Source organism: Aedes aegypti, chromosome 2 (genome assembly GCF_002204515.2).
Source record: "Aedes aegypti strain LVP_AGWG chromosome 2, AaegL5.0 Primary Assembly, whole genome shotgun sequence".
Taxonomy (NCBI): domain Eukaryota; kingdom Metazoa; phylum Arthropoda; class Insecta; order Diptera; family Culicidae; genus Aedes; species Aedes aegypti.
The window spans coordinates 17100272-17124954 of record NC_035108.1 but is presented as its reverse complement, the minus strand read 5'-3'; the positions used below and the strand labels follow the sequence as shown (position 1 = coordinate 17124954).

General features: G+C 39.5%; 1 protein-coding gene across 1 annotated transcript in view; it reads right to left on the bottom strand.

Annotated features, from left to right (window-relative positions):
* Window positions 1–21565, bottom strand: part of LOC5579400 (probable glutamate receptor) — a 33479-nt gene extending 11914 nt beyond the window's left edge. The window contains exons 1-4 of the mRNA XM_021840044.1: window positions 20926–21565; window positions 20585–20868; window positions 10021–10614; window positions 9804–9956 (exon numbers count right to left, since the gene is read on the bottom strand). Coding sequence (XP_021695736.1) covers window positions 9804–9956; window positions 10021–10614; window positions 20585–20868; window positions 20926–21397 — 1503 coding nt within the window. The 5' untranslated portion in view covers window positions 21398–21565. The remainder of the gene's footprint in view (window positions 1–9803; window positions 9957–10020; window positions 10615–20584; window positions 20869–20925) is intronic.
* Window positions 21566–24683: the final 3118 nt, after the last annotated feature.

Genomic DNA, 24683 nt, shown 5'->3' with positions numbered 1-24683 from the left:
AGACCTTTCAAGACAACTTTGAACAAACGTTCAGTTTTGTCGTCATAAGTAAAAAATTTGTGCTTCTTCTCTTCAAGATGTTTGAGAAGAAGCTCACGATCTTTAAGAGTTTCCGGCAAAACGCGACAGTCTCCTTTCTTTGCGATTTGGAAGGAAACCTTGATTCCCCTAATGGAGTTCAAGATCTCCTGCCTAAATCCCGCAAATTCGGAACAACTGACCACGATAGGCGGCACTCTTTGCTTCCTCACTTGAATCAAAGAGCCTGGGCTAGAGGCTGCTTCGATTTGGTGTTCGTAAAATTTGTCTAGAGCATCGAACTGATTGCTCATTTCGATACAATTATTCGTTTCACCCTTGGAAGAAAGTTCGCATTCCGGGGAAGCGTCCTTTCTTCCATTCTTGCCACGTGTAGTGACAGTTTTAAAACCCACTTTTTTGGAAGGAAGTAGTGAATTCAGAGATTCACCCTTCCTTTTGTTTGTTGTTGATACCATGTTTAATTAATAAACGAAAGAAGACGTGACCTTCGAAAGGTTTTTTCCCAAGACGGTGTCCAAGAAGGATTACCACCGCTAGCTTTCGCCAACGGGTCCAACGAAAAATCGAAGGCACGGGTCCAAACAAGGATCGTAAAGGGATCAATAGTAGAAAAAATAGTACTGAAAAGTACCGTTTTAAATTTTAGCACTGAAAAGTACTGTTTTTGTAGCACTGAAAAGTACTGTTTTATTGCTTTAGGTAGTTTTTAAGAAAACTTCCAAGAGCAGAGAGAATTCGTGTACGCACAGCACGAAGGTACGATGCGCACTGCCGCCGTGGAGAGTGATGTGTGGCATTTCACTACCTAAAAAATAATGCGCTCTCGGGCTAGGCATTGGATATATATTGAAAGCGTTATGTTTGGATGGGCATCTAATTCTTCCGAAAGAGGTGCATGTTGTGACCGGAGGAATCCAAGCTATTGATATTTTGCTTCTGTGCTTCTTAAGGTTCGTTGAAAGACTGATTTAAATCATCAAAATCATGACACTTTTCTATTTTCAAAGCCTCCTATGTTTCTCTCATTTCCAACTCATCTGAATCCTCTATCCTTCTCAACATTACTTCCCATCTCTACTCTAAATGTCTTAGCTTTAAAAAGACAATCACAATAATATCACGAGCTTCCATACAATTATTAGTTTTATGAGATTTAATCCTCTAAAATAGCATAGCTCAGCATTACTAAAAATTTTAAATGATGAAATTATATCAAATCATTGATAGGTCAAAAAAATCGTCTGTTCTCTTCTATATACGTTTTCAATTGTGATAAACAAATTCTTTGCTATTGCAATTTTAAAAATAACTTTCCGATTTGCGGCTGAACAAAAAACTTCGCAGGACGGGAAATTTTCAAAACATTAGCAATACAGCCCTGTTACAAAACGGTTCAGTACTATTCGGTTCCTCATGATCTTATCAAGAAACCTCTACACTAAATCAGGTATCGAATGATATATATTTGTTTTTATCCCTTTTTTAATTTTTGTAATTAACAGACTATTTCTTTCACAGCAGTCATTGACAACGACATTAGTTGTCAAAAATTACGATGTCATGTTTCTTATGATAAGGGTAATTAATCATCAAAATAAGTATTTCAATGTATGTAGGTGATTTAAAAATCAAATATGCTCAACTCATCTGAATCCTCTATCCTTCTCAACAGTGCACTTTGCGAAAAAGGACCACGTGATTATTAAGCTGAAATCGAATTCAGATTAACTTCTGCGTCCATGAGTCCTCTCATGGCGTAGTGGTAACGCGCCCTAACTAGAGATCAGGGAGTCGTGAGTTCGATTCTCACTGAGAAGACGTGTAACTTTTTCGCAAAACTTCACATCAATTTGTCCATTTAATCCAATTGCAAGGTATATGTAATGTTTAGCTTTTCGGTAGTTGTTAAACTTCCACTCGGCTGGTTAGCCGTAAATCACGATTCATAATTAAAAAACAAATAGGGGAACTTACGTATTCTCGGCAGCTTAAGCCAATGCCGTGCTTATTTTGTTATTTTCTCGGACATCAGCAGATAAATTCCGTGTTTGTCTATTAACATTTATGCGTTGCTCAATCCTCTATCGATTCACACCGACAGACTTGTCAAAATGCTTTTGGAAACGTTTTCACAACGCTGCGAATGTTCACGCCAAAACGTGAACGTTTATTTTGACCACTTGCCAACACCCATAGTGCGAGCAGAATCACTTTCTGCTGTGCATTCGATCCAGCCACACTCTGCATGTACCTAGATATAAGTGATCGCTGTTAATGCCACAACAGATCAAAGTCCCCAAGTAACCACAAGCATTAATGTATATATGTATTTTAACTTTAATTCAACGAGTGCAATGCATCATTGCTTTTATTCTGCAATATGCGTGCAATAATGCTTTAAATCCATTTTATGAATGCAATGTAGCATTGCTTTATTGTAGCAATGAAATGTGCATCAATGGGTGATATACGGTCACCGCTCAATGCTTCATTGCATCATCCTACTCAATGCTTCATCGCAACAAAAACGGCAAGACTTCAATGCAGTATTTATCGTCGATCCTTCATTCACTCAGGCAAATAGATTATAGAAATACTTAAATATCTCTTATGAAAATTCGCCACAAGAAATCTGGTTGAAATTCGTAGATTTGTCTTATGAGAAACCAGAATTTGAAATAAAAAAAAGTTGCATCAACCTGGAGTTGAACCAAACACCTTACGTTTGTTAGGCCCGTGCGTACACCACACGCCTATCGCCGATTCAATGTGGCAAGATGCTAAAACGATACATAAAGCGTGAAGATGAGCAACCGTTTTAGCCCCACATAATGAAAACAAAACAAAATCTCAACAGCAAAAGAGCGACAGCCGCGGTTAACTGGGAAGTGCAACAGTCGTGTTCATCAAACTAATTGCGCACTTCACCCAAAATTGAACTGTCACGAAATTTGTAGGGTGCAGAAAAACGGATCATCTCAACGTATTCGGTGCACTTGTTCCTTGAACCACAAGGAATAAGTGCACTAAAAAAATTATCATGATTCGACGTATCCGACGAGTGAAATCGATAATATTTGCCACCGGCAACGAAAGGGTGCTGCTTGAAGTTGTACAATTTTCCCGGCCAAGACATGCAGCATTCATGGTCCGGAGGATAGGCGCGGCGAGTCATCGAAAACATCTCACTTAATTTGGGCTCGAATCCCACCAATCACACAAAAAAAATAGACAGACAAATAAGCAACGCTGACCTGATATCCAACGAACAAAAGAGTACAATAATATTTTTGTGTTTCTATTTTGGGTCTTAAAATATTGGTTTCCTTTGAGCATTAAATACACTTTGGCTAAAGCTTTTATACGGTACAGACCGTAACTATACTTTAGCAATTGCCAACATAGAGCTAGGAAATGTAGCCGTATTTACATTTTAATAGCGCCCTTTTCCACTTTAATACTGCATTAATGAGACATGTAATGCAGTATGACTTTATATGCCATATTTTATAGTAGCATATAAAGTGATATTGATGCAACTATATTCGTGATCAAACGTCAACATCCCACCGCAAAATCGCTAGTGTTTGGAGGTGATTTTAACCTCCAAAATGCGGAATCATCACCTCCAACTTAGTGCTAATACCCACCGCTATATGAATTATGGAGGAGCGTCGATCGTCGCAAGTTTCTCGTTAAACAGTCAATACAGCTGTACGGTTACTTGGGTCCATCCTGTCTAGACTATAAGTCGACCATCGCCACAGCTTCAACACATTTGCGAAACAATTCGTGATCAAACGTCAACATCCCACCGCAAAATCGCTAGTGTTTGGAGGTGATGTTAACCTGCAAATTTCGAAATCATCACCTCCAAGTTAGTTCTAATACTCTCCGTTGTATGGATTATGGTGGCGCGTCGATCGTCGCAAGTTTCTCGTTAAACAGTCAATAGGGTCCTAAAGCCCTGTCCCAATTTCAGTGCCGAACGCTTAAGTTTAGGCCAAAAACACATGTTAACTCAATTTTTTAATGTCCCAAGCCCAAATTTTTTTTTTTCATATTTTTTTAGATTTTGTCACACCCTTTGGCTTAAACTCATATTTTTGGGTGTATTTTGTTTTCCGTGTCCCTTCCAAAATGTCATATAGGAACAACCCCAGTGCTAAAACTAAAACCCCTGTGGTGTTTTTGTCGACTAAGCGAACGTCAAACATGATCTTAAGTGTCAAGGTTAATTTATTGACCCAAATTTTAAATTGAAGTTTTATATGATATAGCCGTTATTTGAGCGGAAAAAAAATGCTAAAGCAGTTGCAGTAACATGCTTTTTCGTGTTATTAATTAAAAACAAGATTTCATTAAACATTTTAGGACCCTATTGACTGTTTAACGATAAACTTGCGACGATTGGCGCGCCACAATATTTCATAGAACGGAGGTTATTAGAACTAACTTGGAGGTAATGATTTGGAGGTTATTTGGCAATTTGGAGGTTAAAATCCCCTCCAAACACTAGCGATTTTGCGGTGGGATGTTGACGTTTGATGACGAATAGTGAATGTTAAACTTTTCACAATCTGGGTCGTTTCTACGCTGATTCGCAACAAACTGGCAAACAAGCTACAGGACGGTCAAGGCGAAGAGGATTCGTGATCAAACGTCAACATCCCACCGCAAAATCGCTAGTGTTTGGAGGTGATTTTAACCTCCAACTTGTCAAATAACCTCCAAATCATCACCTCCAAGTTAGTTCTAATAGACCATTTCCGTCAGATCTAATCCCCAGTTTTTGTATTTTTCTTTGAAAGACAATCCTTTTTAATGAATATTAACGCTTTCAGACTTTGTTTACACGGAGAACAAAATATAGTGTTCGTAATCATTTTTCCAGTCAATTTAACTATATTTTAAGGTTGATTTGGAGATAACTAAAAATATAGTTGAATTGACAGTATATTGTTAAACATAACTATACCATATAGTTCTTGACAACTATATTTTTGATTGAATTTACAAACGTCAAACGTCAAAATTTAACTATATTTTAGTTGACTCTAAGTGAATTTTATTGAGATTACAATATTTTGCAATGTTTACTCAGCATTTTGTTCTGCTTTATCTACATAACTGAAAAGATTCGATGCTGCTTTATCGATCTAAAATAAACATTGCAAAAATGAAAACAAAGGGCGAGTCGACAAACTTGATATGTGGTCTCTTGCGTGAGAGGTGTTCATCTTAGCACCTACACTATTCCTTGCATGTTAGAAGTAAGTAGATTTGTGAGCATGACCTTCAAGTCAAGGGAGGTGAATGTTTCCGAATAGTAATAATTATCAAAATTATAATTGTTATAAGTAGAAGTGGATAGCTCAATCAAAGAAGTGTGTGTATTTGATTTGACGTTAATTTAGTGTTGGCGTAAGTTAATTTTATTTCGAAACAACTATTTGTGCGTAAGTAAAAGTAATTGACAGGATTGTAATCTTAACATACAGAAATTCTTCTGCGTGTATACGCACTCCTGATTTTCCTACAAATTTTTGAAAACATGGATACTCACCACAATTTGAAAAATAATTCGAGATGCGGCACACCCGGATAAAAACGTATCATTCAGTGAATGGAATAAACCATTAATGTACAATATAATGTATTGGATACAATACAGCGTATTGTAATTGAATGTCGAAGCAATATTATTCATGTTTGGTTATACAATTCAAAAACAATATAATATATTGTAACAGAACATTGTATTGTTTTTAATTGGTTTTATACCTTACAATTTTGGTCAAATTCCTATTTTCGCTTAAAACAACTGTTGCTTTTTTCTATGTAGCTTTGCTGAAAGAAATAAACAAAACAAGTTCAAAAAGTAAGAAATGTTGGGTGGAAAATATTCAAAAAGTAAAAATAAGTAGTTTTTTAGAAGTCACTTGACATTAGCTGTAACGACGAATGCAACCATGATACAGTTTGTTGAATTGTTTTTGTATTGTACAACAATACACGAATTGCTTATCAAGACAATACATGAACAATATATCGTATTGTATTTTCAAAATGTTTGTATGAGAAAATATCTATATTTGTATTGTTACGATACTTAACCACCCATACACTATATTGCAAAAATCTCATATACCGTACAGTGAACTGTTCAAAACAATATATTGTACCGTAACTGTATTGTCATATTACAATATACTGTATTGTATTTCCAATATATTGAATGGTACTGTTTCAATACGTTATATTGTTTTTGTATTGTATTTTTTATTCGGGCAGTTTGTTCAACCCTATGGGTATCAGCGTTGTGATTTTGCAACTGTTTTTCGATTCCACCCCTACATTGGGATGCTTGTTTACATTTGGAAACGTCAAATCTGATACGCGCTCAAACTGACCGTGATCCCGGTCAGGGTGCCCCAAACAGGAGCGCCAACGAAACTAACCTGAAGTTACTCAAACAAACGTTGTTGAACCAGGTTGGAACTTACGCAACCCGTTCTGAATCACAGTTTCAACCCCAACCCGATTCAGGTCTTCCTAACGCGCAGCTGTTGCTGCCTCTAGGCGGGAATCTTCCGGCTTATAGGCCAATTCAGTTGCCTGCGTAGTAGTGCAATGTTGACAAAGTTTTTTTTGTTTGCTGTGAGAACTGTCACAACATTGCTTTTGTTTGCTGTGAGAATGCAAATATAAACAGAATTGCTGCAAAACAAACACTTCCTTGTTGGACTGACGTTGACTGAAAGCTCAGTGACGTCGAACAAACATCGGTACGTTTTCATTCTAAGGAAATCGACTTGTGTAAGATTGATTGTGCGTTGGTATTCGTGGCAGTTTGCTTGGAGACCTCTATTCAATTCTCGTCGGCACAAAACAGAGAGATCAGGCATCTGTCGACTACAATCATTGTGTTACAGAACCGTGTAGTGTTCGCCGGGTGCGGTCATAACCGGCCGAAGCGGTGAAGGTGGTTTACGCGGTGATTACGGAGACTTCAGTAACCGTGAAGGAAGGAGGGAGCGCAACCAGCGGAGCCCATTATGATGAATGAAATCATAAACAAAAATCATCTGGTCACGCCAGCTGATCTTAAATTCACCACAATGTGGTGGCAAAACCATAGGGGAAATAGGGGTTTGCATTTTTTCGAGGTGAAACAAATTGTACGGGACCGAGGGGTGAACTAACGTGCCGCATGTTTTTCATTGTTTTCTAATAGTTAAAGGCTCCATAACATATCGGTTCCTTAGGAAAGTTTGTTCAGTAAATTGACAGAAAGCATATAAGCCAATATTTTTTTTTTTCTCGGGAATGGTCTATAGCCTCCGTTGTATGAAATATGGTGGCGCGTCGATCGTCGCAAGTTTATCGTTAAACAATCAATGGAAAATAGAAACTCTACATCACAGCATCTAGCCGGTCGTATACAATAGGCCTGTTCACATGACGTCTCAAATCAGCTGATCGGGAAGCACTTTGACATATCGTCTATGAAAATTACAGGCCCGTGTTAGCACCGGTCCTCCACCGATGTAAACAAATGCATAGACGGATCTGTCACATGAAAAGGCCTATAGATACGAGGCTGAGCACAACCACAACACCCCCCCCCCTCCCTCCACCTTTCTTCATCTTTTGTCAAGCACCCTACATTTTCAATACAATAAACTCTCGAAAACTTATTCAAACAGACTCAAAGTCAAAAAAGTATACAAATTTACTTTATCGATTTTACGTGTTTCGCAGACGAAATTCTACACATATAGCTTTGAACCAACTTGATTTAGTTTCCAAATTTACAAAACGACGAAAGTAAGATTTTCAATTTTCGCAACCTAACCACTACTTTCGCCGCCCCGCTGTATGGAGAGCCAAAGTGACTTAACCACGAATCAAAACAAAACACTACTTGAGTCGATTGTACACTGGTACAAAAACGTCGCAAGTAACTAAATAAATCGTCTTATCATTTTGCAATAAAATTTTAGTGGGAAATGATAGGAACTCCCTAGTTTTTGAACGTGAGCTTATTGTATGTAAAATTTAAGCAATGTACACGACGAAAAAATGATTAAAAGGTGATTCATTTTAAAACAGTTTTAGAAGACAGGTTGTGATTCTTCTGAATTCATTTTCTCAAAACCGTATGGAATTTACTTACGTCGATTTGAAAACGTAATCGAGATACTACTTTTTGACAAACGAGCAGAAGACTTCGTATAGTTGACCGCCAAACAAGACAGTCCATCTTCATATTTAGCATTTGCTGTGCCCGCGCGCGCTCGTTATCCGATCTTCATGCCCACAGACCGATACTGGGCGCAACTTAACCATGTTATCTGTACATTTGTACATACATGTAGAAATTTTGAGCATAGATCAATTTAGTCTTCTTTATCAATAATGTGGTGTGAAACCAATCTAAATGGACCTAGAAAACAGATAAGTGTTGTGCTCAAATAAGTGTTGTTGTGTCTCGGTTCTGAGCTCGACCACATCCACAACGTCAACAGCGAACATCCCTTGACAGTGTGACTATAGGCCAGGAGAAGTGGATGAAATTGTCATTCATTTTTCTGTCAAATTTCATACAAAATCTACTTTTTCTCTGACAGAAATTCACTCTAGGTGAACCACTTCCCCTGGCCTATTGTCGGCAGCCTCATTCTCTTCGGCAACTTTCCCATAACAACTGCTGGTGAATCTCTTCGGCAGCTCCAAATCAGTCGCATTTGAGGCGTGCTCATTTGAGTTGATGGCATCTCCGGCGATATTGTTTGTTTAGTCTCGGAAATCTCGCCAGTGGGAAGCGGGCAGAACAAAGAATCATCTGAATGTTTCCACTGATGTGTTTTGATAAAAAAAAAATACTGTGTATTTGGCGTTTGAAATTTAATTGCCGATAATAGTCGAATGGCGCGAAGCCGTAAGTCTCCCTACTTAAAAGAAGATTCTAGAACTTGATGAGAGTTTTTCAGTTTGTATTGAGAGCCTATCGAGATTTCAGCTTTTAGAGCTTCTGCTGAAAGTATTCAAAGTTCTTCTGACAATTTTCAGGATTCTACTGGAAAGCTTTAAAGTTGGTATCGGAAGCTAGAGAGAATCGTTTGAAAATACAAACGTTAATGTCCTTTAAAGGAACGCTCAGTGGCACAATCGAAATACGTTTTTGACAAAAAGTTTTACAGACTGAAGCGGGATTTGAATCCACACTCCTTGGATCGATGCAATTCAATGCTGGGTAACACGAATCACGCGGCCACGAAGCCCCAGTCTGCATTGAAAAACTCACAGCCTTTGAATTTTCGTATAGAACCCTTTTCGGCCTCCAGATTTTGCAGAAAAATATCCTAGCTTTCGCTGGATTCCTTCCATGCTTCTGTGTTGGAAGTCTTCTACGATTCTGCTAAATCTAAACGACCCGCAGAGCTACAGCTGAATGCCTCTAGAGTTGTAGCTGAATGTGTTCAGAGCATCTGCTGAAAGATCATCCATAGCTTCTGCTGGGACCCAAGAGTCTCTGGAGGGTTCAAAAAGGCTTCTGGAAGCTGGAAAATCATTAGTAAGCATTCGTATATCATCTGGCAGGTACGATTAAACTCTATGCCCAGGGAAGTCAAGGAAATTTCCATTACGAAAAGATCCTAAACCGACCGGGATTCGAACCCAGACACCTTCAGCATGGCTTTGCTTTGTAGCCGCGGACTCTAACCATACCGTTCTATAGACAGTGTGAACCTTACCTTATAGCAAACTCCCAATTCGACGTGAAACGCGTACTGTCCTTGACGAACCTTTTCAACGCCCTTTTGCAACGTTATAAAAGTGGAGTCACTTCCATCGCGATGTTTCATCTTCCGATCGTAGATTGCTTTACGTACCGGTTCCGTTTCATGCTAGAAATGATAGAAATCAGTGTCATGTCTACGACGAATGTTTAAATGCAACATCCCAACTCACCATGAAATAGTACCGATTGTAGACGGTGTCTTCAGCTCCGGCCTCCAGTCGCGAGTTCAATAGATCCTCCAACGTCTTGATCTTGTTCGACGGCGACTGAATCAACGCAACAATGTTGGCCGAATAGCTGGCATACAAAAACATCAGGATGATCAAGCTCAACAGAATCAAACATTTAGAAGGAAGCGATTTTGGTTCCACATAAGATCCTTGCTGGCACAAGGCCCCGAACATGTTCATCACCGTATCTATCAAATTTGGTCGGACAATGTTCTGGTAGCGAACTCTGGTGCATCGCAGCTCGACCTTCATAATGATCAACAGAAGAACTCCGGAGAGCACAATGAAGCTGATGATGCAAACCCAAACCGTTGCGCTGAACGGAAGCAGAAACACGTTGTCCGTGAATGATAACTTCGGAGAACGAAATATGAATTTGACCGAGGTGGGAGTGGTCATCGAGAGGTAATCGATCTCTTTGATACGATCCGCTGTTAGGAACAGTGCCGTGCCGCCCAGATCCGCCAGATCACTCTGCAGTTCACCTATCATTCCGCTGAATTTACCTGTCTCAGGATTACGATAGCCCCACGTGTTGACGTCAGTGTTGGGAAACTCGTGAGTACTCACTGAAAACTGCAAACTCACTCGCGAGTATGAGTTGTACAGCTTGAACTCTCGCGTGAGTATACTCAGGCGTGAGTTTCAGTTGTACAGCTCATACTCGTGAGTGAGTTTTCGACTAACACTTACTCACTCGTGAGTAATTTTACTCACTTGAAATATTGTAAATATTCTAAAAGCTTGCGAATGGCCCAAATAAATAATAAGTAATAAGTAAGGCTATTCTTGGGGTTACCTTATTCAAATGATAGCATGAAAATTTTATTCTGAAAACCATTTAATGCACGCAAAACGTTATTATGATATGAATTCATAACACAAGCTGTAATTTATGTTTGGTATTTCGCTGCGCATGTTGCCTCGTAAATGCCCTTTTCTTCTTTCTTCTGATGTTACCCCTCTACTGGGTCTGATTCTGCTTTTTAGCTTAATGTACTTATGATATGAGCATTTCCACATTTATCAACTATGAGCTTCATTTGCCAATTGACTATTTTTTTATTCTCTACTTTACGATATGCAGCACTACTGCAATAATAAAAACCTGAGACAGAGACTCGACAAAACGTATCTAAGTTTCGTGCCAAAACTAATAAGCCGCTGATTGGTCTGCCAAACAGCGTTGCCAGCAATATTTTGTGCGACAACTTCAGCACCAGCTTTTCTCGCTCTTCTTTTCAATTTTCATTATTTTGTCCCGGTTTTCTGACAACATATAGATCATAAAAGAGGAGCAGAAATCTAACAATAAGTGAGGTGCTACATGTCTTAGATAGAAACGAGCAAAATAAGTTAAAAAAATATTTCAGAAATTTTTTTTTTAATAATTTTGGGACTAGATTAAACGTTGAAAATGATACATTTTTCAATGTCTCGTCTGCCTGTCTTTTTTTTCCGGAAGGAATCTCTTGAGTAAATCGAGTAATGAAATCCTTACAAGAAATTCCTGATAATCCTGATGATTACAAGAAATTCCTGATCCGGATGATCTGATGGACTACCTTGAAGAGTTCTTGAAGAATTTTCTAAACGTTCGGGTAGAATCCCCTAATAAATTCCGAAAAGAGTTTATAATAGATTGCCTGATGGAACCCAGAAGAACCCTAGTGGGATTCTTGAAGGAACCTTTAGAACACTTTCTGATAGAATCCCTGACAGAATTTCTGATGAAATCCCAAGAGGATTTTATAATAAAGTCTAAGAAGTTTTTCTAATGGAATCCATGAAAGAACTTCCGATGGAGTCTCCGCAGAAACTCCCAATGAAAATAAATTTAAATAGATTTAATCTACTGAAAAACTCCTTCGGATGGAATCCTTGGAAAAACTTGAGTAATTCCTGATGGAATCATTAGAGAAACTTTTGATAGAATCCCAGAAGAAATTCCAAGTGGAATGCCTAAAAAAATGCTAATCATACCCTAAAGAAAATGCTAATGAATCCATTGGGAACTCTATTGAAAGACTCAGGGGAACTCCGGATGTAATCCCTACAGAAACTCTTGATAGAATCCCAGAAGGAATTCCAGGTGAAATGTCTAAAGAAAAAGCTAATGAAACCCCTGAAGGAACACTTTTTGAAATCCCTGATGTAATTCCCAGAAGAGTTCCTGATGTTATCTCTAGAAGAAACTTCTGATGTAATTCCTGGAGGATCCAGGTGAAATCTCTGAAGAAACTTCTGATATAACCTCTACATGAACCCCTGATGGAATCTCTAAGGGAACTCCTGTTAAAACATCTGAAGAATTTAATTATGATTCCTGAAGGAATTCCTGGTGAAATCCGGAGGAACTCTCGAAAAATTATTCATACAGACTCAAGTCAAAAAAGTATACAAACTTACTTTATCGATCCTACGTGTTAAGCAGGCGGAATTCTACACGTTCCACCCTGTACCAACTCAACTTTTCACTTTTAGAACGTTTAATTTCCGGATTTACAAAACGACGAAAGTAAGATTTTCAACTTTCGCAACCTAACCACTACTTTCGCCGCCCCGCTGTATGGAGAGACAAAGTGACTTAACCACGAATCAAAACAAAACACAACTTGAGCCGATTTTACACTGGTAGAAAAACGTCGAAAGTAACTTGATGAAACGGCTTATCATTTTGTGTAATTATTTTTTTTTTGGGAAATAATAGAAACTACGTAGTTTTTGAGCGCGAGCTGATTGTATGCAAAATTTAAGTGGTGTACACTGCGAAAAAATGTTAAAAAGGTGATTCATTTCAAAACAGTTTTAGAAGACAGGTTGTGATTCTTCTGAATTAATTTTCTCAAAACCGTATGAAAGTGACTTACGTCGATTTGAAAAAGTAATCGAGAACTCTTGATGGAACCCTTTTAGGAATTTCTTGAGATATTCTTGCAGGAACTCCAGATGAAATCATTTGAGGTACTCCTGTTGAAATCCTTTGAAGAACTCCCTATGGAATCGCTACAGGAACTACTGATGAAATCCCTGATGGAACTCCTGATAAAATGCCTAGAATTGCTTATGAAGAAATCCTGATGGAATTCGTAGGGGAACTCCTAATATAAATTCTAAAGAAACTTCTAATAGGATCTCAGTAGAAATAATTGCTGGAATCTCTGAAGGAACTCTTGATGAAATCCTCAGAAGAACTCTAATGGTAGTTCTAAAGGTACTCCTGATAGAATCCCTATTGGAATTTCTGATAGAATCCCTGGAGGAACTCCGGATGGAATCCTTGGAGGAATATAAAGATATTGTTGGAGGAACTCCTGATAGAATCATTGAAGAGACTCCTGATGAAATCGCTAGATGAACTCCTCATGAAATTTCTGGAGAAATTCCTATAAGTTTCCTGAAGGAACTCCTGATAGAATCTATAAAGGAACTCTTTATGATATTCCTAGAAGAAGTATGGCGGAGTCGATGTTGGTCAAACCGTCTGAGCGTCTCTGGGGTGCATAATGGGCTAATGCATTATGCCCTCCCATCGTGACAAGGTCGCATCACCAAGGGGAGGGAATTACTTATGAAAAACTATTTGCGATGAAATAACTATCCAATCGGAAATCAGAAATGATAAGGCATGACATTGCCGGACACACCCATCTTCTCCGTTAAGAGGAAAGGAAAGCATAATGGTGATATGACACCTATTTGAGTAGAGGCCAGCGAAAGTTACAAGTGGTGGCACACAGTAATCGGCACCAAAAAGTGGGTGGTGTTTGTCTGTCTTGTTTTCGTCCATGGCTCGTTATCTTCCACGAACGATAGATGTCATGCGTGTTGTAGGAACCCTTCGAAAATCCCTAGTTTTTGTGGAGTTTAGATTGTCAACCGGAAAGGAATCACCCTTCACGCGATGCTCACACAACTTACTCATACAAGTGTCAGTTTGCAAGTAAGACAAAAGACTTCTTTCAAAAAGAGGCCAAGTCTCTTAACAGAGACCTGCTATCATTCCTAAAATTGATAGCTTCGACATTTTACATATAAAGTTGTTTGAATTGCAGATTATTTTCCCAAATTCAATTTTAGAGTTTTGTAAATTTCGAATAATATGTTAATGAATTACTGATCAATTCTTATTCCTAAAATTCAAACATGTCATGGCCCATGACTCTTGAGAAGTCGATAAACTTTCATACCCAAAAAGATCCTCACTGAACAGCTCAAGAAGCGTTTTGATAGCAGCGCAGCCGAAATATGTTGGCTTTGACGCGAAAATCCTTTGTCATGAACATATTGAACCAGTAAAATACTGCTTCGCATAATTTTCCTCATTGTTATCGAAATCTCCTGAGAATTCCACGTTTTATTTTTGCTATCAACTCTACAAATGTCCGTTATGCCAAATGACCTAGACTTGATTTGAATTCAGTAACTGTGGACCACAAAAAAAAACAATAAAAAAATCCATACTTACCATCGTCCTGTGGTTCCCCGCCAACGTGTCTCAGCTTCAGCGCTTCAAAACTGGGAAGTAAACTAATCTCCTCGCCGTCATCCGTCTCATCCACACTCTCCTCGTCATGACCGTTTTCATCAACCGGAATTCGGTTCCCTTCCGGCTGACGGACAATTAGCTTCTGGTCTTGCAACTTGTTAATGTCCAAAGCCACCCTCGGCGGCGACTCTTCTCTCGTTCCGGCATTCCTACCCGAATGGTTTTGAGACTTATCCGTCGTTTCTTGGCATTTTGCGCTCTAGATTTGGCGAGATTGGCATACTTATATTTGGGCAAATTGTCCAGCTGAAATCTATTGGGATCGACTTTAAACCTAGCTTTCAGCCCCTCGCCTCGCTTGAGGAAGGGCTTCGTCGGAACTTTCTTGGGGGGTTAATCGGGTAACTTACCCCTCCGTTTTATTGGTTCCCTCTCAATCTCCTCGTCACTTTCAACCGGAGGTTGTTCCCTAGTGGTTATCACGCAATGAGAATATATACTAAGGTGTGGAAAAAGAAGCAATGGCTATGTATTAGTAAAGAGAAAAAACGTAAACAAAAATAACTACGTCACTAATTTACACGACTTCTTATGGGAGCTCGCCCGCTTGTAGTTGTGAAACATTTTGCACCGTACACGGATGTCACGCACACTAAATGTCGTCTTCCTCACCTCGGTATATATTCTCATTGGTTATCACGCCCAATGGTATGGGTGCCCTGGTGTAGAAGTAGTTGTGAACCTTAGAGCATCTTTTACGGGGGCGACCATTTGGGTGATTAAAATGATCACCCTCAGAGTTGTCATTTTAGTTTAGTCACTCATTCTCACACCGGTGGCTACCATATTTAGTAACTCGTTTCCGTACCGGTCGTTGCTTTTTGGGTTAACATATGAGTTGTGAAAATAATGGTGATCAATTCAGGTTGGGAATTTTTGTAACTCTGCTGGGATATCTATTATATTCTGGTGCGGAATTATAAGAATTTTATCGGAAATTTTTGAGATTGTTTATGAATTCGATTGGATGCTAATTTGATTGGAACCCTTGCCAATTCTACCGGAATCCTTGTAAATCTTACAAGAAATATTGCAAATTTGACCGTAATTATGGTGAATCCGACTGGAATGCTTGGGATTCCGACTTGAATCCTTGGGATTCCAACTGGAATCCTTGGGATTCCGATTGGAATTCTTGGGATTATTGGAATTCTTGGGATTCCGATTGGAATCCTTGGGATTCCGACTGGAATCCTTGGGATTCCGACTGGAATCCTTGGGATTCCGACTGGAATCCTTGGTTTTTACTGGTTCCGACTGAAATCCTTGGGATTCCGACTGGAATCCTCGGGATTCCGACTGGAATCCTTGGGATTCTGATCAGAATGGGAAAGAGATTTTGATAAGAACACCGACTGGAATCCTTGGGATTCCGACTGGAATTATAAGAATTTTGGAACTGGAAGACCAGTCAGAATCCCGAGGACTCTAGTCTGAATCCCGAGGATTCCAGCCGGAATCCCTAAGATTCCAGCCGAAATCCGGAGGATTCCAGACGATATCCCAAGGATTCCAGTCGGAATTCGGAGGATTCCAGTCGGAATCCCAAGGATTCTAGTCGGAATCCCAAGAATTCCAGTCGTAATCCCAAGGATTCCAGTCGGCATCCCGAGGATTCCAGTCGGTGTTCTTATCAAAATCTCTTTCCAATTCTGATCAGAATCCCGAGTACTCCAGTCTGAATCCCGAGGATTCCAGCCGAAATCACGAGGATTCCAGTCGGAATTCTAGTTGGAATTCCAAAGATTGCTGTCGAAACCCCAAGGATTCCAATCGAAATCCCAAGGATTCCAGTCGGAATCCCAAGGATTCCAGTCGGAATCCCAAGGATTCCAGTCGGAATCCCAAGGATTCCAGTCGGAATCCCAAGGATTCCAGTCGGAATCCCAAGGATTCCAGTCGGAATCCCAAGGATTCCAGTCGGAATCCCAAGGATTCCAGTCGGAATCCCAAGGATTCCAGTCGGAATCCCAAGGATTCCAGTCGGAATCCCAAGGATTCCAGTTGGAATCCCAAGGATTCCAGTTGGAATCCCAAGGATTCCAGTTGGAATCCCAAGGATTCCAGTTGGAATCCCAAGGATTCCAGTTGGAATCCCAAGGATTCCAGTCGGAATCCCAAGGATTCCAGTCGGAATCCCAAGGATTCCAGTCGGAATCCCAAGGATTCCAGTCGGAATCCCAAGGATTCCAGTCGGAATCCCAAGGATTCCAGTCGGAATCCCAAGGATTCCAGTCGGAATCCCAAGGATTCCAGTCGGAATCCCAAGGATTCCAGTCGGAATCCCAAGGATTCCAGTCGGAATCCCAAGGATTCCAGTCGGAATCCCAAGGATTCCAGTCGGAATCCCAAGGATTCCAGTCGGAATCCCAAGGATTCCAGTCGGAATCCCAAGGATTCCAGTCGGAATCCCAAGGATTCCAGTCGGAATCCCAAGGATTCCAGTCGGAATCCCAAGGATTCCAGTCGGAATCCCAAGGATTCCAGTCGGAATCCCAAGGATTCCAGTCGGAATCCCAAGGATTCCAGTCGGAATCCCAAGGATTCCAGTCGGAATCCCAAGGATTCCAGTCGGAATCCCAAGGATTCCAGTCGGAATCCCAAGGATTCCAGTCGGAATCCCAAGGATTCCAGTCGGAATCCCAAGGATTCCAGTCGGAATCCCAAGGATTCCAGTCGGAATCCCAAGGATTCCCCAAGGATTCCAGTCGGAATCCCAAGGATTCCAGTCGGAATCCCAAGGATTCCAGTCGGAATCCCAAGGATTCCAGTCGGAATCCCAAGGATTCCAGTCGGAATCCCAAGGATTCCAGTCGGAATCCCAAGGATTCCAGTCGGAATCCCAAGGATTCCAGTCGGAATTCTAAGGATTCCAGTCGGAATCCCAAAATCCCATAATTCTCCGAAATCGATAAATTCTTACGAGGATTTTCGAATATTTCATAAACTTCTATCGGATTTCCAATAATTGCATCAGATTCCTAGTACAGGTCGGACTCGATTATCCGGAGTATCGATTTTTTTTTTCACTCCGGATAATCGAATCACTAAGAAAAAAATTGAAATCTTCGATAATAGAACTTAAATATTATCTTTTTGTTGTTGTTCTATTTATATGATGCGGTGGCGTAGCCAGAAATTATTTCTAGGAACAGTAGGGGTCTTTACAAGAAAAACAAAACTTTGACCAGCATACACAAAAAAACACTTTTTCAAACCCCCTTTTTCTTAAATACGTTCAAAACTGAAAAACCATTCATATTGTATATTGCAATACCAAATTATTTCAGATTCATGCATAAAAATTGAAAAACAAGAACATCGAAAAATAAATTCCGGATAATCGAGTCTAAAATTCCGGACAATCGAATCCCGGATAATCGAGTCCCCGGATAATCGAGTCTCCGGATAATCGAGTCCGACCTGTATTCTTATCAAAATCTTGAAGGTTTACCCGAATTCCAAAAATTTTGAAATTTCTACTTCATGCGCATCATGCATCAGATTTCCAAAACTCCAACCAGAATTTAATATCCCACACCGTATGCTTGAATTCAAATCGAATAGCAGCGCAACTATCGCGCTGCTAAATTTGCTCACCCGATGCTTTCCGAAAGCAGCGCTGTCATTTTGCTACCCTGGTTAGCAGCGCCCGGTACGGATCAGCGTAATGATACTGCGCTATGTAATTTAGTTTAGTCGCGCACCGTTACGGTTGCTCTTAGAGGAAAACAATATGCACTCTGTCTCGAAAAACACCCAGAATCCGGGTATAAATTGTTCAAATTGGGTAATATTTCCATATGCATTTTGATGAGTCTGGAAAGGGCGTGCAAGTTTCTTTGAGGAAAACAAAAACAAACTGTGTATGACGAGCGTATGCTAGTCTACGTGTGTTCAAATGTCACTAAGCTCTCTAGCGCTTCGCCTCCATTCCCCTGCCACTTTTCGCTGCATGTTGGTCTGTTCAAATTCCGAATCGTCCTCGTGACTAACATCCGGTATAGGGTCATTTTCCCCTCCCCGTGATTCAGCCCCAGAATGACGTACATTTTCTGCTGTTACTGGCTCAGCAATTCCCGCTGGGCCATTTGGTTCTGCAATAAAACGCGCTGCTTTTCCTGTTTCCATTGCTTAAGCTGTTCCGGGCCAGGATACTTCACGGCGAGTCGGACTTGGACATAGCACAGATGTCCCCCGCGGACGAAAATCCGGCTTTTTAAAAATCAAGAAAATACGGACGAACACTTACCGAACTGCAGCGGTTTAAAAAACGGTTGTTTGTTTACTCGCGGTTGTGATCGTTGCGATCCGCCGTGCGAGTTGTGCCTCGCTAGGGGTGCTCAGATACAATTCAGTCATTCGATTAAAATAGAGTCGGCACAAAAACCCCTGACTAACATTCAAAGAGGGCCCTTTTAACATCGGTAAACACTGGGAGGGAGAAACCGATACGAAATTTATGTACGTCAAGGTGAGCCGAGATTCTGCTGTCACGAACTGTCTCTGTGAGCCGAGATCTTGAATAATGGACAAACATTTTATGTCAATAAACGAAATAAATTGGTCTGGGAAGTATTTGAACACAATCGGACTTTGGCATATATAACTTGTTTATCCATTTTGAAAAACTGACTCTGAAATCGGTAAAGTTTAAACAACCATACTAAATAACTGCATATCACAATACACACTGAAGTCGACAGCAGCTGTAAACACTTTGAATTATTTACATTTACAGTCTTCCACCTAGTACATATAGAACATACTAATGTACAATTTTATTGAGCATTTTGCACCTTATTAGACTACTGTGCAGAAAATTTTTGCACAGTGAACATTTGCACACCTCGCACATACACTCACATTACCGCTTGACAACGTGCTTGGATACTAACTTTTCTATTTTTGTTTTGATTTTGCGCAAACGGTTAGCATTTTATAATTGACTTATTCACCGATTAACTAAATTCACTCCGTCCAGGAATGCAACCCGATCATTGCAAGAAACGCCATGGGAAGAATGCTGGGAAGAATTATAGTTAACGATTTAGTTCGTCCCTCAACGTGGAGTACTCGGGTGAACCGATAGATAGTGACTAAGGTGAAGTTAATGCAAGGGTTTTTCTCAAACCTCATAACGCCTAAATTTGCCATTTTTGATACCCGCCCACCTCCACTTTTTGTATTTTTTTATAATAACTGTAACATTTAGGGACACTTGCCCACCCCCTTCACCGTTATGCAATTTGTAAATGGGCCCGAAGATCTTTCGTTAGGAGGAACACCAAATCGCTAATCGATTACGCCCTGAACTTGCAGGAAACAGATCTGATTCCGAAGACGATTTTGATGATGATCATTCTGGATCCAGCAAACAATAGCTTCCCAAGGAAAACTTCCCGATGAGCTAAACGGCTGCTGGCTATTAGTTGCCGTTCACGATTTCACGGAGCATTCGTCAGGAAAATAAATTTTAGCGGGGTGTAGCTGGCAATACGGTGAATATTTTTTACTAAATGCTGGTCGCTTTCAAATAAACATAACAATAAGGAAGTTATGATGCAATCTGTTTGATTGCTTTGAATTATTTTGAAACGTCATAAACAGGTTTCAAAGCATACGCCTGCTGATGTTAGTGGGTGTGCAAATTGTATCTTACCCTTGAATAATTTCATTAGAATCTAAAAATTTGTGCAACGATCAATATTTTGCTTTGGAAATTGGTTACTCACCATACTCACAAAGAGTAACTTGCTCACTCACCCGAGAGTAATGACGTCATACTCACTGCGAGTATTACTCTTTACGTGAGTAATACTCGCAGTGAGTTATGACGTCATACTCTCGCGTGAGTTAGAGTAAGGAATGAGTGACTCACAGCGTGAGTATTACTCGCTATCGAGTACGAGAGTGAGTATTTTTTTACTCGCGAGCACGAGTTTCCCAACACTGGTTGACGTAGCTGAACTTGAGGGTGGCGTTCAAGTCTTGGGCCACGTGTTTCGTCAGAAAGTAGTTCGATTTGGTGACTGCGTCCACATGTTTCTCACTGTAGTCTTCCAGGTGGTTAACAGTTTCGTTGTGGGTGATCACTATCGATGCACGCAACTTGTAGTGATTCAAGTTATGCCGGCGAACGGAGGAATACTTGGAGAACTGTGAGTTTACAATCACACCTTTATTCCAGAAACCAAACGTTTCCTCGATCAGTTCAGTTGTAAGTGATAGACGATAAACTGTAACGTCAAACGGTTTTAACAAAGACTTCAATGAAAATCAAAGCTGCAGATCACCTTGTTTGATTGCGAAGCCTTGTACGCCATTTTCTTCACAGATATAGTAAACTTCACTGCTAATCAACACTTGAAGATTATCAAAAAACTTCAGGAATTGTTCGCACTTCGAAGTTTTGTTATTTATTATAATCCACTTAACTCGGTAGTACAACAGCTGACCAGCTGATCGCAGCAAGTTTTTCGATTTGGAACAACCTGCGTCAATCACCAATAAGTTCTGATGTTGATTGCGATCGTTCCAGGGAAGATTCACTTGGTTTTCGGTGAAAAATCGAACACTAGTGAATGAATTTAGTCCCGACCAAAATTGCAGTTTTTCACTTTCGCTCCAACATGATAGAACCGTAACCTGAACCGGCAGTTGGAGGTGTTCAATCAAATTCGATGTGGCCGTAATGAGATCATAGTTTGTAGTAACGACCGACTTCGATAACACAAGAAGGACTAAAATCACCGTTGGGAACTTCATTGTGCCTTATGTCCTGATTTCGAGGAATACCTTTTATACTGACATTCCATAGGTCCATCAAACCTCAAGTGGGAAATTAAATGATAAAATATGAACATTTCCTGGCACAGTTTCTGCGTTGGCTACCCGGGTAAAAAACGTACCATTCGATGGATGGAATGAACCATTGATGTGAGGTGTCTGGGCAAGTGGGTAAATGGGGATAAGTGAAAATAGCTTGTATATTTTAGTGAATATTTGAATTTACGTTCCAAACTCATAAACTTTTTAGGTAAGTGGGGTTAGTGGATATATATATATATATATATATATATATATATATATATATATATATATATATATATATATATATATATATATATATATATATATATATATATATATATATATATATATATATATTTTTCTATTGAATTTGTGTTTGCTTTTTGAGTAACCATAAGTTTCGACAACATCATAGAAAAGCAGAGCAAGCTGAATATTCAAAAGAACTTCAATAAAAGCGTTATAAGCTAATGGAAGTCGTGGAATTTCTCAAAAGAGGCCTTTTAAACATTAGGACACAGACAAACAGACGTCACACTCTCATCGATGTCCATCGATCACCTTTTTAACGGTCGATTCAAATATATTGTAGGTGGTCAATCCACCACCCGCAGCGCTCGCATCACTTTTGTTCGTGTTTGACGTTTACGCACTACCGCCATCTGTTGGCCCATCGGCCAAACACAACAATTTTAGCATTGGGCGTACATGTTCTCTCGACTATGATTTTGATCGAGATTTGTTCTAAGTGTTACGTCTGTTTGTCTGTGATTAGGATATTAGTGTCTACTTCGAACAACCGATCACAAGGGTTACGTGGTTTGAAAAGTTTTCATCTGTGAAACTGTGAAACTGCACAGAAATCCCGTGGAATATCGATGTAAAGTTAATTTTAAATATAAAAATGGGGGTTTAGTCTACTCAACAAAAAATCTAAATACTACAGTGAAGCCTCCATGAGTCGATATTGAAGGGACCATCAACTCATGGAAATATCGAGGCATGGAACAGCAATCCTTTGGAAAGCTGCTTCTAAGGACCATCATAGTAACCTTGAAATTTAGTTTTTAGTATTATGGAGGTATCACTGTATATTGAATGATTTTTCCCGAGGATTCATCCAACATTTACAAAAACAAATTACAAGCGGTAGAAATTCTACAAAAAAGAAATGTAATATGACTTTGAAAGTGTTGTAGGAGTTTTAAAGGCATAGTGGACACGTTTTGTGTAGTTACGATACTGAACAACTTGTAAGTTATATTGTAAAAACCTATTTAGAGTAAGGTGGGGCAAAAGTTCGACCTTAGTGGTATAATCAAAGTTTCCAGGAAAATAATAGCAGATGAAACAAAACAAATACCATACAGCGAACCTTCATAATATTGGCTATAACTTTGCTGAACAAACTTGTGTCAAAATATTTACCCGTTTTTAGTTATAACAGTTTCAAAATTGATTGTCTTATTCGAACTTTTGCCCCACCGGTGGGGCAAAAGTTCGAATCTAGTGTGGGGCAAAAGTTCGTTGGCTAAAACACAAAATATCAATACTTTTATGCTAGGCATACTTTCTACCAGCCGTAAACTTATGTTTGCCGAAAAATACACACTAAATTTTCATCAAAAAATGCCCAAAACAGTGTTAATTGTAATACACCCAAAAAATAGCAGTTTTTCGCAAAACTAAGGGAAATGTAATATTTTTTCGCACATTTTTCGCACGATCAGGCTAATTTCGCTAAATTTGAAGATAATATGTAGATTTCAGGAAATTTGAAAAATTTTCCGTGGGTTTATACATGGGTCGAACTTTTGCCCCGCAGATTCGAACTTTTGCCCCGCTATGGGCCAAAAATTGATTCCAACTATTTATGGAAAAACTAATCCACGTCAAAGCATCCTTATGATAGGCCTAGAAACGCCCTTACATAAAATATTGAAAAATATTTTATCTTCATTTGCTTCCATGCATCGAAAGTTTGACCAAATATTACAATATTCACGTCAAAAAACAACAAATAGCCATAACTTTTCCAAATCTCAATCGATTTTTATGATATTTGGAGTGAAAGTCTCTTACTTGAATAGCATTCGAACCACCATGACATTTCTAAGTTTTGATTTGATTTGAGCTAGAAATCTTAAAAAGAAACTCTTGCCCCACTCGAACTTTTGCCCCACTTTACTCTACATATAGTGAGTTCTTCAATCAAATATATTATAATGTTATTGTATTGCTTCTTCTTTTTCTTTCTGGCGTTACGTCCCAACTGGGACAAAGCCTGCTTCTCAGCTTAGTGTTCTTATAAGCACTTCCACAGTTATTAACTGAGAGCTTTCTATGCCGATTGACCATTTTTGCATGTGTATATCGTATGGCAGGTACGAAGATACTCTATGCCCTGGGAATCGAGAAAATTTCCTTTACGAAAAGATCCTCGACCAGCGGGATTCGAACCCACGACCCTCAGCTTGGTCTTGCTGAATTGCTGCGCATTTACCGCTACGGCTATCTGGGCCCCTTGGTTATTGTATTGCTATTTTTACTATATTCCGTATTGTATAATTCCATTTTTTTTTATACTTTAAGTAGTGCTGTAATAGTACGTTATATTGTTCCTGTATTTTTTTTTCGGGTAAGCTTCAATCACCACGTATTTATCAGACAATTTCCCAAGGGCAGTCAGTCATGGCCAACTATGCTGCAACAATGTTTAAGAAGGTTTGTCACGTGCCATGTGCCTATAACTACCGAAGGGCCGCCACATTGCAAAATATCAGGGTGCAGGACGCCAAAAATAAAACCAATGGCAATAAAAAGGTAGGAACTGGTCATCCGTGAACGCGAAGACATGCTACGAACTTATAAGAAATTCCAAATAGGTAACCCTCTGTGCGCTCTGGTGTTTATTCATAATATTTATAAGCCTTAGTACCCACTAATCAAAGCCCTTCAATTAGACTTGATGAATTGTGTGACCACGGTGGCATCCAGCCATATCGTAAAAAATGCATCTATACCTTAACCAGCCATTTGTCGAATCAATCGCCCACGACTGAGGAAATTCACTTGCAATCAGTTGAATCATCTTGCAGCGGATAATGGTTGCATTGATTCTACTTAGTTAACAAGAGGTACACTTGCCCGCATCTTTGTTGGCAGCTGCGTTTTCACAATAGAAATATTAGTACTAGAACGCTAGTTGCGCTGTTGTCACAAAACTGATTTAACTAATTAT